Source organism: Sturnira hondurensis, unplaced genomic scaffold (assembly GCF_014824575.4).
Source record: "Sturnira hondurensis isolate 20B ecotype Veracruz unplaced genomic scaffold, ASM1482457v3 Scaffold0018525, whole genome shotgun sequence".
In the NCBI taxonomy this organism is placed as follows: Eukaryota; Metazoa; Chordata; class Mammalia; order Chiroptera; family Phyllostomidae; genus Sturnira; species Sturnira hondurensis.
The window spans coordinates 12,864,063-12,880,033 of NW_028091156.1; the positions used below are offsets into that span (position 1 = coordinate 12,864,063).

The 15,971-nt window shown below is 43.7% G+C and overlaps 2 protein-coding genes across 5 annotated transcripts in view; one reads left to right on the forward strand and one right to left on the reverse strand.

Moving 5' to 3' along the window:
- RGS7 (regulator of G protein signaling 7) overlaps positions 1–536 on the forward strand; it is a 314,036-nt gene extending 313,500 nt beyond the window's left edge. For all 4 annotated transcript variants that reach the window (XM_037069439.1, XM_037069441.1, XM_037069442.1 and 1 more), the window contains one exon: positions 101–536. Coding sequence is in view for 1 of the 4 variants with exons in the window: in XM_037069442.1 (XP_036925337.1) it covers positions 101–151 (51 nt within the window). In the remaining 3 variants the exon portion in view is untranslated. The remainder of the gene's footprint in view (positions 1–100) is intronic.
- Positions 537–1,071: 535 nt separating this feature from the next.
- H3-4 (H3.4 histone, cluster member) lies at positions 1,072–1,917 on the reverse strand. Its single transcript, XM_037069465.1, is given in 1 exon segment — positions 1,072–1,917. A coding segment is annotated over 1 exon segment (408 nt). The 5' UTR covers positions 1,839–1,917; the 3' UTR covers positions 1,072–1,430.
- Between the last annotated feature and the right edge of the window lie 14,054 nt (positions 1,918–15,971).

Here is a 15,971-nt window from a genome sequence, read left to right on the forward strand (position 1 = left end):
CACCCTTGCACAAAAATAAGCTGTGATAAATAGATGTTATTTACAAGTAGGTTTTTCAGGCATCATCCTGGTTTTTACCCTTGTTTATATTTTTCCTCAGGGGAAATCCCTCACGTCAAAGAGATTAACAAGTCTTGTTCAGTCTTACTAAAAAGATCACCCCGTGGCATGGAAGCAGACTGAGTCGTTGTGTAACTTTGTAGCTCTGTGTTGTCACCTGGAACAGAGGACCCTAGAACAAGATGTCGCATGAGCAAAGGACCTGAAATGTTCTTCCTCTGTGTGCCGTAAGGCATCGCCATCTGCAAGGGACTCTGCCATCTCAATGCCTCCATTTCAAAGTGTGGTCTGCTTGCTTCCTCCTTGTACTAAGCTGGATCTGTGTCTTTTCCTTTTTATCAAGTTCAAGTGAAGTAAACCTTTTACTTCCCCCGGCCCCCACACACTTTCTCTCTCTCTTTCTCTTAAAGCTTCTGCTAAATACACAGCTCACGGAAAATTCAGTCAGTGACAAACTGGAAGGATTGTGAAAGGAAGAAAAAAGCATATATTATTAAGTATACATATGGCTTCACATTTGCCAATCAATCAAATTAGCACAGGAAGTTTGACTTCACTGGTGTATTCACAGTCATAAACAAGCTCATATCTTTGTCCATTGTCTGTACTTTCTCAGTTAATATTTCTTGCATTTATTTTTATACCGTATTTAAATAAGAAACACCTTTTACTCCAAATGGATTAAAGTTGATTCCTTCTCTGTAAATTTGTGTGTGTTTATATTGTTGTTTTACCTTTCATTAAAAGATGCCAAATCTCGTTGCTCTTGTAACTTTTGACTTTTGTCATAACTGGATAAGAAAAGGCTCAAAGAGCATCAACAAATGTAGAGTTGCAATTTGTTTTGTTTTGTTTTGTTTTTTACAGTTTGATGTATTTTAATAGCAAACTTAACAGGAACAGCACAGAAGACAGACAACATTAAAAACGTACTTGCATGTAGGACAACTCAGTTAGAAAAGTATAGTGAATGGATGGAATCTACTGCATGATAAAATGCTACAAACACCATTTAGTTTCCATCAATAAGAAATTTACTTATTTTAAAAAAATCCAAATGCTGGCATTGTCCAGAAAAACTTAACAGGTTTATTTATATGCTTATAAAGTTGAACTGCTTGAAACTTGTTCACTGAAACACCTTGACTTGCATTAATGCTTTATGTCCCCGCATTTATGTTAAAAAAATTCACACACAAATGAAAATGGAAAAATGGCCAATACCTGATTTCTGTCCCCAATTTTCCCCTTGCAATCATATACTTAGGTACCTTTTTGACCCCATGGAAAAAAAATATCGAACGTTCAGAACTACCAATAACAGGAAGAAATTTTTTTTAAAGAATGAAATGTTTCCTATCAGTGGATTCTCAAGCATGTTCTCCATGTATGCGGCGTGCTAGCTGGATGTCTTTTGGCATAATTGTTACACATTTGGCATGGATAGCACACAGGTTGGTGTCTTCGAAAAGGCCAACCAGGTAGGCTTCACTCGCCTCCTGCAAAGCACCAATAGCTGCACTCTGGAAGTGCAGATCTGTTTTGAAGTCCTGAGCAATTTCTCACACCAGACGCTGGAAGGGAAGTTTGCAAATCAGAAGTTCAGTGGATTTCTGATAACGTCCAATTTCACGAAGTGCCACAGTACCAGGCCTGTAACGATGAGGTTTCTTCACCCCTCCAGTAGAGGGCGCATTCTTGCGAGCTTTGGTAGCCAGTTGCTTCCTTGGTGCTTTACCACCGGTAGATTTGCGGGTAGTCTGCTTTGTACAAGCCATGGTATAGGGACCTCTTTACTTACCCCCCTTCTCCTTCGGCTGGAGCTCGGCGAGCTGGAGAAGGTGCTGGCGTTAGCGATGGTGGCTGCAAATACCTAAAGTTGCAGTTTGAACTACTGCCCTGGGGTGGGGAGGATGGAGGGTGGCAGGTGGGTGTGGGAGGGAAATGGACACAACTGTATTCGAACAATAAAAATCAAATTAAATTAAAACAACAACTATCACCCTGGAGGTTCAGTTCAGGGTTTCAAGACAAACTTGGCTGGTCCAGCAACCAGGAACTGATCAAAAGTGCCCAGTTTGGGGGCTCACCCTGACCCAGGTGCATCCTTTTTCTCTTAGGAGGAGAAAAAACACCGGGAATCGGCCTTCCACATTTTCAGAATGATCTGCAGATTGTTCTGTCTCGTTATGAATACGCATCTCGATGTTTTGCTAATGAATATTCTATCAGAATTAGGTTTTAGTGTGATTTCCCAACTCAAGAGCAGATTTTTTTAAGTATAATTAAAATCCCTTGGGCCAGTGGCTATTAACTCTTTGATGGTAACGAATCCCTTTGAGAACTTGATGGTAATTACTGACGTTTAGAAGTACTTCCCAAGTTCCTGCCACTGTATTATGGTCTTCAAGTGCCCATCAAATCCTCATATCTAATCCTCACAGCCACCCCTATAAGAGCATTTCTGTCATTTTGAGAATATCGAGGCAGAGAGAAGGTGAGGGGCTTGTTCAAAGTCACACAGCCAAGGGGGGAGGGGAGGTTGGAGTAAAATTCCAAGCACTCTGATCCTAGAGCCCCCCATACCACACCCATCCACTTCCACCACACAACTTCTTTTGGTTTGTTCAGTGAAAATCCGTGTACATTGTTGCACTGGAAACATTTGCACTGAATTTGAGGACATTTCTCAGAGTACCCCCTGAAACTCATCCGTGGATCCCAGATAGGAAACCTGATTACCTTCAAGGTTGGTCAGTAACACCAGAGGTTTCCCCCTGGGGGTATGGCTCTTACGGGTTTGCTTTTGCATTGCAGACTCTGGTTGTTAGTTTTTTTAAAGAGGTCTGTTATTAATGCCTCTCAATAACCAAGTAAATTTAAAATCATAAAAAGTGTACCAACATTGGTGGGATATTAATAGTGGAGTCTGTTAGCTAGTTTATAAAACTGCCACAAAAATTGGGGAAAACTTGGTAGGAAAAGTTTGTACATAGGCTATAATTTGAACACTGTGAATAGTTTCAGAAAGACTTTATTGTATGCCCATATGTCTTTTTAAAAGGAATACATAAAATGCAAATATAAATCAAAGTTTATACAGGCCCTCCCTTAAGAACACCTAGTTCAAGACAGCTTTGGGCCGGCACTGAAGCTAGATTGAAACCCTCGCTGATAGAAACATTACTTAGAAGAAACCCTGTCCGAAGAATATGATTCATAAACAATGACCCTTGCACAAATATGCTTGGTTAATTTGGAGGCAGCTTTTCACAAATCGTCAGTCTTTAAAAGCCCATTCTTGCAGACTATTTCAAATCATGGATTTATACAGAAATGAAGGCCACACTAGACAGAGAAGAGAAACTGCGAGGCAAGTATCCCCAAGGCAGGAGCTTCTAGAAGCAGCATGAGTTCGTTTCAGGGTTCAAAAACTCAGCCAAAAAACGAGAGTATTTCAGGAGAAGTGTGTAGAAAAGTTTAGGAGTTACACTTTTTCAGCAGTTAATTCCAGCATGGCCGTGCTCTCTCACCCCGTCTCAGGACAATTTGATCTCTAAAGTGCAGGTAAAAATCTCCCACGTTTGTGAGGAATCAGCTGATTAAAGAAGAAGACTTAAGGCAATTTAAACAGTCACTCACCAAAGTAGCAGCCTGGACTTTCCACACGTACATGGTGAGACCATTAGTTCATCTTCTAAATGGCATGAACCCACTGCTTTCCTTCATGATGCCACAGTTATGTTTCCTACGAAGGATATTACGCTTGAGTCAGTACTGGAAATATGGCAGCCCTGCCCAGGCTGTCTCCTGTCATACACCAGGGAAACACAAGAGGGCAGAGTCCTCCCCTCTTCCTGGCAGATGTGTGCATCTATCTTGCTACTCAGGACTAGCAGGTTCATCTCCCACTCTCCTGGTTGAGTGCTCACTTCTCTTTCAAGACATGTAATGGTTCTTGAATAGGGTTGGGGTATGAAGAAAGGTAATTCTTGGCTACTTTCGCAAGTGTAGCCCAGCCTCCATGCGCTAATTATCTGTCCACATGGGACTGTGCGTCCTTAAATGTGCACTTGAGAGAGCACATCGAAACATCCACGCATTTTACTAGGACCATCTCCTTGCATATCGTAAAATCATCTAAAATATTAATTAGCACGAGAGAAACAAAGGTACCAACCCATCTTCTAAGCCATTTTAAGAGATAGTTAAGAATTTGATGACTAGAGAGAAGGGAGAGAGAACTAAACTCATGTATCACACTCATATATCTTTTATTTTGTTGCACAACCATGTACTTGTTAAGAACTTTGTTACCCACATTAACCTTTAAAAAGGCATCAAATGATGTAGCAAACATAAAATAATCTTATTTTTAAATAATATTAAAACAAACTGTTGTGCCCTGGGGAGATTTTCCTGGAGCTGAAACACACAGCATTCGTAACTTTCTTTTCAAAAAGCAAATGGTTCCCGGGTAGACATAAGTACCTCTTGATTAATAAATTGATCTTTATTAATAAATAAATAAAGAAATCTTGATTTATTAGGTTATAGGGCCTTTGTTGTTTCACACTTGTTCAGACATCAAATTAATTGGAGTGCGTTTTATGTCTTTTTAAAGGTTAGTTACATCTAACTCCAGGATGGGTTGAAATGATTAAGATAATGCACTGAATCCGAGAGCATGAGATTTGATACACAATTAGCAGTTAGGAAAGAATGTTTACCTTCCCCCTTTGCCCTGTCTTTTCCTCCAAAAAAATCATCTCTGTAAATAGATCAAAGACAGGCCCGAATACCCCTCCCAGCCAAGCAGGAATCAGGGGTGAAGTCAGTCGGCCACAGCCTAGTGATGGGTCAGAATCCCAAAGACCAGGGGAAGGATGTGCACGCAGAGCAGTCAGGTTTGACCGTGGGTTGGGGACCAACCAGATACAGTCCATAGAAAATCCAGACCAGAGGTAGACAGAAAAGTGAAACTGGTAAGTCGGGCAGACCATGTCCTGAACAAGTGGATTCTGAAAACTGCAGCTCTAGAATATATAAATGGGGCTTTTTTTTAAGATTTTATTTATTTTTAGACAGAGGGGGTGGGAGGGGAGAAAGAGAGGGAGAGAAACATCAATGTGTGGTTGCCTCTTGAGTGTCCCCAACTGGGGACCTGGCCCACAACCCAAGCATGTGCCCTGACTGGGAATCGAACTGCAATCATGTGGTTCGCAGACCAGTGCTCAATCCACTGAACTACACCAGCCAGAGCTAAATGGGGCTTTTTGAAGGAGCACTTGCGGCTTCACCTGTGCATGGAACAGAAATACCTGTAGAAATCCATCCAATATGAGCTATAGGTAAATAGAGTATAGAGCTATAGAGCTATACTCTATACTATATAGAGTATATAGATAGGTAAAGGGAGAAAATACAGTAGGGGTGAAATCACATGTTTTTTCCCGTTCAGGGCATCCAGAGGTGTCTTCGGCCCCAAAGCGCAGGTATAGGAACTTCTCCTTCCCCCAACACACCAATTTCCAGAGGGCTCCGGGAAAGACACAGGGAAGGGGGATGGAGAATAGCAAGATGAATGGTTTGTCTTGGGAGCTCTGTAACCTGATTCCGTGATACGACAGCTGGGGTATTTTCTGGGCGAGCCATCCCATACAGTGGTGTCACTCAAGTAGTAGCTGGGCACTGGGAGGTGGTATTGCACCATACAGACTGAGGGAATGTCAGACTGTGTAGTGCATTCCCTACAGTGCATTGTCTAGTGCACAGACGGAAAGTGTACCTGGGATCGTTGCCTACAGACCACAGAGTTTAAACTGGTTCTGCGGGGTGACGCCAGAACGAGGTGCACAGGTCCCCACTCTCTAGCACGCGATGAGACTACAGCATCACTTCAGATCGTTCCACACAACCCGAATTGAATCACGTGGGAACGTCAGACAAACTGAAGAACATGCCATGAATTACTGACTTACAACAAAGTTGTCCAAACACTCAAGGGAAGACCAGGGAACTATTCCAGATGGAAGGCAACTAGAACAACATGACTAAATGCAATGCGTGGTTCCGGTCTGGGTCCTTCTGCTCTCAAGGCCCTCCATGGGCCATTGGCAACGCTTCGACTGGCTTCGTGAAATAGATCTTCCTAATGAATCAGTGACAGTTTCCTAATGCTGACGGTAGGATTGTCCATATGTAGAATGTTCCTGTTAATAGGAAATACGCGCTGAAATATTGGGGGGTGATGAGTGTCCTGTCAGTATCTTTGTCTCAAATGACTCCCAAGGGGTAAAGCTTTTTGTACCTAGGAAAACAGACCAAGGGCTAATACGCCTGAAAGTGAACATTGGCCAATTCCAACAAAATGCGGAGTTTTCTTGTCCACCTTCAGCATGTACATATTCTCTTGTCCCTATTTCCAGCAAAAGTGAAGTTGCTCAGATTGACAGTACATAATTACTGATATTTATTGGTTTCAAATAATTTTATAAATTCTTTCAGATTTAAGCCTTTTTTAAGTCCTGCCCAAAATAAAAAGCCTGAATGACCCAAAGTTTCCATTTACCTTGGGCCTTTCTTTCCTGCTTCCAACTAAAGGTCAATTTCAGCATGCATATTAGTTTGATATATGTGCTTTTAGATCCTAGAAATTTACATGATGTATAAAACATCAAAATGCTGTTAAAAATGATGCTTTTGAGGGTGAGTGTGCCCAGAACATAGGCAGGATACGGCAGGCGAAGTGTGCTAAGTGTACAACAGATTTTTTTAATTTTATACCTGAGACAAGGAGATGTGGTCACTAAAAAATAAAAATCTACATGTAGACCTAGGTGCTCTTGCTTTGTCAAGCTGTTTGCTGTAGTTTTCAAGATCACAATGTCACGGTAACTAAGAAGTGATGGGATCTGGTAGCAATGCATTTGTTCAAATAGAGGTATTTACATAATTTAAAAAACCATAATGTTCTCCCACTCCTGTGCCTTGGCAAGTTTATTCTCATCCCAGAGGTCTCTCTTGGGTCCTTCATTCTCCTCCTTTTACTCTTTACTCAATCCTGTTAGGGCTTATTTCCATTACTGTGTTCAGACAACGTGTAGGTGACGTTTCGGACTGGACAGTGAAGTTGCTAACTAGGTCTCCTGCCTGGGCTCTCCTCTGAGTGGGCTCTTTAACCAGTTCCTTTGTCATCCCACACTGCCATGCCCACGGCCCAGCTCCAGGGTCCCAGTGTAACTGCATGAAAAAAAAAGAGACCCATCAGTCCAAGAGCCTTGATGTCTAAAACGTACAGTTTGGTTACTTATTTTTAATCATATTGATGTTTGCTTTTAGAGGCAGCCTCTGCTCTGAATATTGAAACATTCTGAACTGGTAGAAATGTAACCCTCATGAAAGAGTTGTCAAAGTCACAGAAGATGTCTTAAAACGGAGAAAAAGGTAAATATGGTTTCCAAGTCCTAGGGGTGGACAAAAAAAAAAATGGAGCATATTTTTAACTATTTAACAAGTCTGACATCTAGTGGTCAATTGGTAGTTTCTAAGGTAGCTAAAGTAGATTTGTTCAGGTTTAACAGTGTTGGAAATGTGAGGACTTGGAAAGTCCAACCCTGGCTGGTGTGGCTCCGTGGGTTGCACGCTCACCTGTGAACTGAAAAGTTGCTGGTTCAATTGCCAGTCAGGGCACATGCCTGGGTCGCAGACCAGGCCCCCATTCGGGGGGGTGTGAGAGGCAACCCATTGACGTATCTCTGATACGTCAATGGGTTGCCTCTCGCACACCAAGGTTTCTCTTCTTCTCTTCCTCTCTCTCTAAAAATAAATAACTAAAATCTTTTAAAAAATTACATAAGGTAAAGGGAGACTGAGAAAGAAGAACATGCGTGTTTCTAATGATGATCTCAATGATAACTAGTTTCCGTGATACTGTACTAAAGGCTTCAGGCATCACTGTCTCCTCCGCAATCTTGAAAAATAAGTGCACTTAAAGCTGAGGAAACTGAGACGCTCCGTGACTTACTGAGTTGCCCAAATTCTTACCGCAAACATTAGTAGATCCAAATTGCTGAGTTAAACCCTTCACTTTGTCTTTTTTTTAAAGAAGGAGAGAAGCATCAATGTGTGGTTGCCTCTTGAGCACCCCCTACCGGGGACCCAGCCCACAACCCAGGTATGTGCCTGGACTGGGAAGTGAACTGGTGACCCCTTGGTTCACAGCCTGGTGCTCAATCCACTGAGCCACAGCAGCCAGGGTCTAAATCCTTTAGTGTGTACTTAGGCGATGGTAGCCCAGCAAACTGTAACAGGCAGAGGGAGGAGGTAAGAGTACTTTTTCCTCTCTGATTATGGCCGAATTATGGGGTAATAATAAACAGCAATTATATTATTAATTACAAATAATATTGTTAATGAATATTATTAAAATAATTATCTATAAGATGAAGAAGGCAACCATAAGAACCTCTTGATTTTATTTGCTGTTTGTTCGGCAAGTGGGTGTCAATTATTTTTTTAATGTTTTAATTTATTCCTGTTTTATTGCACTGTAATTGGCCTATAGCATTAGGTTAGTTTTAGGTGTACAACATAATATTTTGATATATTGCCTCAGTAAGTTTAGTTAGCACCCACTACGAATTATACGTGAATCTCTCTTGGATCCTGTTTGGTTTTTACTCCTGGAGGACATTATAATTCCTATCTGGAGACGTATTAGAATAGGAAGGACAAGCAAGGACACCCTTACTCCCTCCATATTCCAATTTTTCTGATCAGAGGACAAATGTCAAGATACAGATTAGTTGTCACAGGAAGTCACAGTGACAACTGTGACGGGCTTCCATTCCACAGGCTCACTGACTACGACAGGGCTCTAGGCCTTCTTCTCCTCTAGGTCCAGCCCTGGGGAAGCTCAGAGACCAATTCTAAGATTTTTAAGTTAAGAAACTAGGAAACAAAATAGAAACAGATCCACAGAGAACAGACTGACAGCTGTCTGAGGGGATGGGGCTTGGGGAACTGGGCAGAAAAGGTGAGGGGATTGAGCAAAAACAAACAAAAAACAACTCAGACAACAGCGTGGTGATTACCAGGGAGTAAGGTGGGTGGAGGCGGCAGAAGAGGGGGAAGGGAAGATAAACAGGGATGGAAGGAGACTTGGGGTGGTGAGCACACAACAGTGTACATATAATATATTACAGAATCGCACACCTAAAACCTATACGATTTTATTAACCAGTGTCACACCAATGCATTCAATAAAAAATAAATAAAATAAAATAAACAAAAAATAATAATAAAGATTCCGGGCCCCAAGCCACAGCACGCTGGACCCAAACTGCTTTGCAGGCTTGTTTGAGTCACTCTAAAAAGACCTATGACCCTGTTCAGTTTGTAGCTCATAATTTCTGGAAGGACTGAATCCCCAGGATGTCTAAGAACGCCCCAGAGGGCCCTCCCAGATCCCTCCTCTGAGTCGGAGTCCAAATTAGCTAGAGTGCAGCGTCCAGAGGCAACGGGACCCAAAATGACACTGTCTGGATGCCCCAAGCGTGTCCCTAAGTGTGATAACAAGGGAGGAGTGGGTGGTGTCTGGCCAGGGGCCCAGAGGGGGTAGAGGGTGCTCGAGAGCCCAGGGGTGGGGGCCAGGGGCTCATTAGGCCCTTGCAGGGGCACTGCTAACAGCGGCCATTGGCTGTTTAGGAACGGGCTGCCTGCCCTGGAAAGCTAGCCAGGACAGGAAATTAGCAGGCCTGGGATCAGCACAGGGAGAAGCTTTCTCTTTTGTCTCAGGCCAGGATGTTGCTTCACTCGAGGGGCTCAGCGAGCACAGGCCAGCGGCCTGACTTCGGGACGGTGCCTCTCGGACATGACCGTGAAGCCGTTCTGCACACAGAGCGGCGTGGCTGAAAGCTCTGGGGCTGGAAGCCCAGGCTCGTGCTCAGTGTGCGGTGGTGTCCAAGTTTAATGCTAAGAGGGAGGGGCTTCTTGCTCCCCCTCCCTGATGAGAAACGATGACTGCCCCACAGTCGTGGTCCAGAGCCATTCCTTCAGCTGTGGTCGGACCACTGGGATGACACATGTCGTCGGCATCATAGGTCACCTGCAGGCTAATGCAAGGGCAGTGACTGCGCTGAGCTGTTGGAGCTGCTTTCAACAACCCCAACAGCAGAAACACCAGCAACGCCCATGGAAGTGGCTAATATGTAAGACTGACCCCTTGGACTGGGAAATGTCCCCGGGGCTTTTGCAGATGACTGCAGCAAGGTGGGGCTTTTCCGACAGAGGAAGGCATCGGCGCAGTGGCACCAGAGCAGCCTAGACACATTCGGTTTGAGTCTAGGAGTCGATGCAGCTTCCTATTGTGCCTGACACCGGGGAGGCAGGGTTGTAATCCCATTTTCCGCCCGTTGAAAGTCACGACTTAGTTTGAGGACAGACCACCTGTCTGAGGTTTCTGTGTTCATGCATTCACTCGCCAGAGCTACAGGTAACTGGAACGGGTGCCTTTGATTCTAATTACCGTCTACCCCCCCCCCCCCACTATGGGGGCGGCAGGAGTGTAACCCCAGAGCCTGAGGGCTTTCACGCTAATAAAAATGTATAAGGAGGGAGGGTAAAAAATCCAATAGATTTCGCTAGAAGTACTTGTCTTCCTTGGCGTTTTTAAAAAATGGTTTTCATTCTTTCAAAGCACCAGGGATGTACCTTCGTTCTTGAAATACACACCTCTGACCCTGGCCTGTGCCTCAAATAGCTATTGAAAAAAGATACTTTGAAGAAAGTAAGATAGATGGAAAACGCCTCTGCGGTGTAATCAATATTTTTTAAATTTGCAACGACGGTGCACTGCGGATGAGATCACCTGCAGCTTTGCAGAGGCTTGTGGGCATCCTCCTCTGTTCTAGGGCGGGGCTTACCCCTCGTTTCATACTTCACATTTGGTTCTTCGCAGCTCCTTTGACCAAGTTCAAGTCCTTTCAGTTCCCTACTTTTACTAACTATTATTTAAATTAGAAGCGAAGCAGTCTGAATCTTAGTTCTGTGTTTATATGCTTTAGTAGGAAAAATTGACATATAACTGAATAAATGCAAATTAACGAGTAAGGTAACAGTGAACTTAGAAACCATCTCCTACTAACCAAGTAATTGAATAAATGTAAGTTAGTGCATAAGCTTATACTGAATTTGGAATTCACCTCCTCTCTTGCCTTCATTTTATTTCTAGGCGATCTCACTGAGATGCCTGCCTTTCATTTAAAATATATCCGTCAATACTCCCAAATGTATACTCAACCAAATGGCAGCACCCAGCCCTGCGTCCCCCAACCGAACCCCAGTCTCAAACAGCCATGGGGACGTCAAACACATTCAAGGCCCAAACTCTTGATTCCCATAGACTAAGGGCTGTGCCAGGACACCCTGGTGACGTTGCACGTAGCCAGATAAGCCACACAGGCAAAGGCTTGAACCCCAGCTGATCGGGTCTTGGCAGAATGCCCCGTGATTCCCCCAGAACACACGATGATGAGAGGACTCCCTGCTGGCTGCCCCATTGCCCCTGGAAGGCTGATGAGACCGTTTCTCTTTGACTCCCAGGTTCTGCTGAGACCTGCAACATCCTGCCCAGTTGCCCTGAGAACGGAGCTGCAGGCTCTAAAAGGACTTTGCTACAGTAAAGATTTGGCCTCTCAGCAAAGAGCCTTCCCTCCCTCAGAGCGCCAGCCCCCGCCCCTTTTTGTTCCAAGGTCACCGTTGTGGTGTGTGGGATGAGGAACTGCCACCTTGGACTTGCTCTTTCACCATCTATGTAACTATGTGGAAATCTAAGTGTCTTTTCACCAGTGGAGTCAGTCAAATCCAGGCCTTGGCCTTGGCTTATCTTGTGTGTGTGACATTGACAATTCCCACCCCACCCGCCTGCTTCCTTCCTCTGCAATCTTCTCCACCACAATAAATTGCAACACCAGCATTCAAGTTTCCCAAGCCCCAAAGCTTGGAGGCATTTTTGGTTCCTCCCTTGCTCTTAGAGAGCTGAGACCCTAGATCCTACTGACACAGATTGCAAAAATATACCCAGAATCTGACCATTTCTCATCATCTGCAATATAGCCAGCGAACTTCTCTCACCAGGACTCCTGCATTAGGCTCCTTTGAGGTCTCCATGCTCTCTCCTTGGTCCTCTTCACCCTTTTCTCTGCACGGGAGGTTTCTTTTCAGTGATAAGTCAGAGCCCCCAGCTTCCCATCTCATCATCTAATATCTCTCCACGACCAGCCTCCATCCTCTCTGAGCTCAACTCCCACCGCAGCCCAACCCCCTCACTGCTGCCTTCCTCCTCTGCCCTCCTGCCCGCACCTTTGCTTCCCTGCTTCCTGTTCCTCGGTTGTGTGCCTGGAACACTAACCCCCAGGTATGGGCGCTGCCAGCACCCATACTCTCTTTGTGCTCCTGCTTAAATATCCCCTTACAGTGGGGGCTTCTTCCTTCCCTCTACAGCAAGCCTCTGACCTCCACCCACTCCTTGCATTTGCTTTGTGTTTTTGCACTGTCTTATTTTCCTCCACAGGATCTGGCATAGAATTTATTTGTTATTAATTACTACTGCCTGACTCTCTCAAATGAAACATACAACCTAGGAGGCTGAAGAATTGTTCAGCTACTATGTATCTCCAGGACCTTCAACAGTGCCTGGTAGGTGCTCAGCTGATAGGTACAGAATAAATGACCGAGGTGTGAAAAATGAGAATAAATTCTTTAGTGAAACAATGATAGACTGAATCTTTATCCCTTAGATATGTGACATGAAATCGATCTGTCCTGACCTTGACTGAATCACCCCACTTCAAAAAGAGAATATCTCAAAGCTTCATGGCTATAATGTTTCTATTGGTATGTAAGTCAGTTAACAAGCTGCAGGTATGTATGATAGCATGCCCATCCCTGATCTCAGGAAGTCCTGCTCACAAATGATTCTGTGTTGAATTTACTCAACAAACACGGAACGCTTGCCCATGGGAGGGCGAATTGTAACCTTACCTGTGGTAGATGCTGCCACGGCTGAGCACTCAGTAAACGGTGGCTCGTGTTCTACTTGTTACAGATCAGAAGACTAGTGAATTGTTCTGCAAGGTGAGAAGAGAACACCTTGTATGGCCTCTGAACCAGCCTTCATGGGCTAAGCAGAGATTTCCTGGTGGAAAAGGAGAGAAAGGCATTGCGGCTCCAGGGCTTCCAGCCACACAACCCAGGGAATAAAATGGCCCAGGTTTGGGGCTAAACATGGGAGGTCAGAGGAAAAAAAAACTTGAATGTTCATAATTTTTTATTGTCTTTGCTTCAAGAAAAGAAGGATTTCTGGACTGCGATAGTTTTTATTTTTTAATTCACACAAAATAATAAAGGTAAAATTACATCAGTGGAGAATGGGTTATTCACATAACACAAGTTTCTCCTGAGTGAGACAATGTCATCTTTTTTTAATTCAGTTTCCCTTGGAAATAGTGGTTTCAATTAAATGAGGGAAACAAACTTGAAGAATTTAAGCTTCAGGAAATAAGATTTTATTTTTTTGTTGAAAATAAAAATATACAACGCAGTTTGGTAAAATCAAACCATTGCCAGATTCTTTTTTTTTCTCCTGAAACAGACTTGATAGTTAATCTAATTGGCTATTAAATGTATTTCCTTCACAAAGACCATTATGTGATAGTCTGTTTCATAGCTTTGGAAGGGCAATATAAATAATATTTAATCCTAAGAAAAATTAAACAAGGATAATTTCATTTGGAAATAAATATTTAGAAAATCTTACAAAACATCAAAAAAGTATAATCTGCTGGAGCCTTACAAAATTGTCCACAGTAAAATGCCAGGTCCAAGATGAAAGGCTACAGGCTGTCAAACTAGAAAAATACAGTTAAACAATAGTCATTTCCCCGAGAAGAGAAAAACATCAGTTGTGAAGAAGTGTGGGAAAACAAATGATTCCATGGTATTAACAGAAAAGACAGATCCCTTTGTAAAAGATGCTGTCGCCAGTCGCAGACGTGTTATTGCAAATAGCCTGATCTTCCAGGGTGGGTTTGCAAAACAGGCAACTGCACTCACTGAATCTCTCGAGGTTGTCTCCAGAAAAGGCAGGGAAGTCCTCCTCCAACCCAGCAGCCCAGCTGAGCCCTCTTCTGCCTTCTTAGCTACTGCTCCAATTCCCACCTGCCCCCAGGTGAATGGGGCTTAGTAAAAATGTATCAGATGAGGCTTGCAGACGCCTAGAGCTCATCGCACTGCATTGAGATGTAGTTAGGTGACCTCACATATTTCATTATTTTGGGTAAGACAACTTTCTAATAGCTTCCAACTCAATTTATTTATGTATTTAGTTTACTTAAAGAGAGAGGGGAAGAGAGGGAGAACCAGAAGAAACATCAACGTGTGGTTGCCTCTCACGCGCCCCCTCCTGGGGACCTGGCCCGCAACCGAGGCATGTGCCCTGACTGAGAATTGAGCCTGCGACCCTTTGGTTTGCAAGCCAGTACTCAATCTACTGAGCCACACCAGCGAGGGTTAGTTTCCAACTCTTAACATCAACAATGCTTCTCTAATGCTTATCATGAACAGGGGCTGCAGGTAGATCATTTCTTTAGGCCGAGGCATTGAGAGAGAAAAAACAAGACCTTTGCACATTCCCCCCAAATTCAACATCTTCCTGTACATTTCTTGGCTTTCTTCGTCCCCAGTCTCCATGGAGGTACTCACATTGATCTTTCCCTAAATCTTCATCCTCCGCATTGAACTCCTCTGAACTCATTGTGATCCACTTTTTAAAAACTAACACAATTTTTATCGTAATTTGCACTAAAGAAACATAGGAAAGTCCCAGATCCTGACCATTAGCTCTTTCGGTTTTCAATGAAAAAAAGTCGTATTTTTTTATTCTTTTTTACTTATGCCACCTCCCGAATTGGTGTCAAGGACAAGTTCCGAGGTGGCAGCAGCACATACACAAAGTGTCCTGATTTCTTAATTGTTTTTATTGTTGACTATTAGGATGTCTCCCATTTCCACCCCCTCTCTGTCCCCCTTCACCCAGACCCCGCCCAACATTAGCTCTGTTAAGAAGCCACTCACTGAGAGCTGGGATGAACACCTGAAGTAGGGACTCCTGAAATAATTCGTGCCAAATACTCTCCGAAGAGTAAAGAGTACATCTTTCTGCCCCCTGAAATATAGTAAATGCTCATGACTTGCCAGAAGAAAGCCATTTGAATATGGCTTTAGGGAGACGCAATGACACTCGAGGGCAGGCCCCGGAGGCTGGGCGTCTGGCTACTCTCGCAGTCCCTCCCACGTGCGGCGAGTGCATGCTTGCGTTTTGCTGAGAAGCTCTTCAGTCCCGTCGAGGGCCAAACGACTCTTACAAAACACTATTCTGATGAGTTAACTGTAAATGAATCAGAAACATATGGATTAAATTTCCTTTATTGCACATGGATTTAAAAATTAGAGAAAAAATGCTTGGCAAAGGAAATTTCAGCTTTTGCCAGCCCCAAAGCTTTGGGGAAAAATCGTTGGAGATGTTCAGTGACCCAGCTCAGGGAAATGTGGCCCACTGCCCCTCCCGCTTTTGTAAAATCTTTATTTGTTCACGCACATGGTATCAGAAAAGCCCGCGGAGACATTTCTGATGGAGACAACTCTTGATTTTAAGCAAGACTTTGTGAGAAAATCCCTTATTTATTCGTGCCTTGCCAGGCATTTGCATTATTAATTCGAGAATCTTCTGGAGAAAGAACACTCTTCTTTAGGGCAGCAGGCTCTCCTGCCCGTGTGTGCGAGTGTCTGTCTGTCTCTACAGCATAAGTACATTTCCAAGGGATTCTCAATGGGAAAGGGCTTCTCTTAAT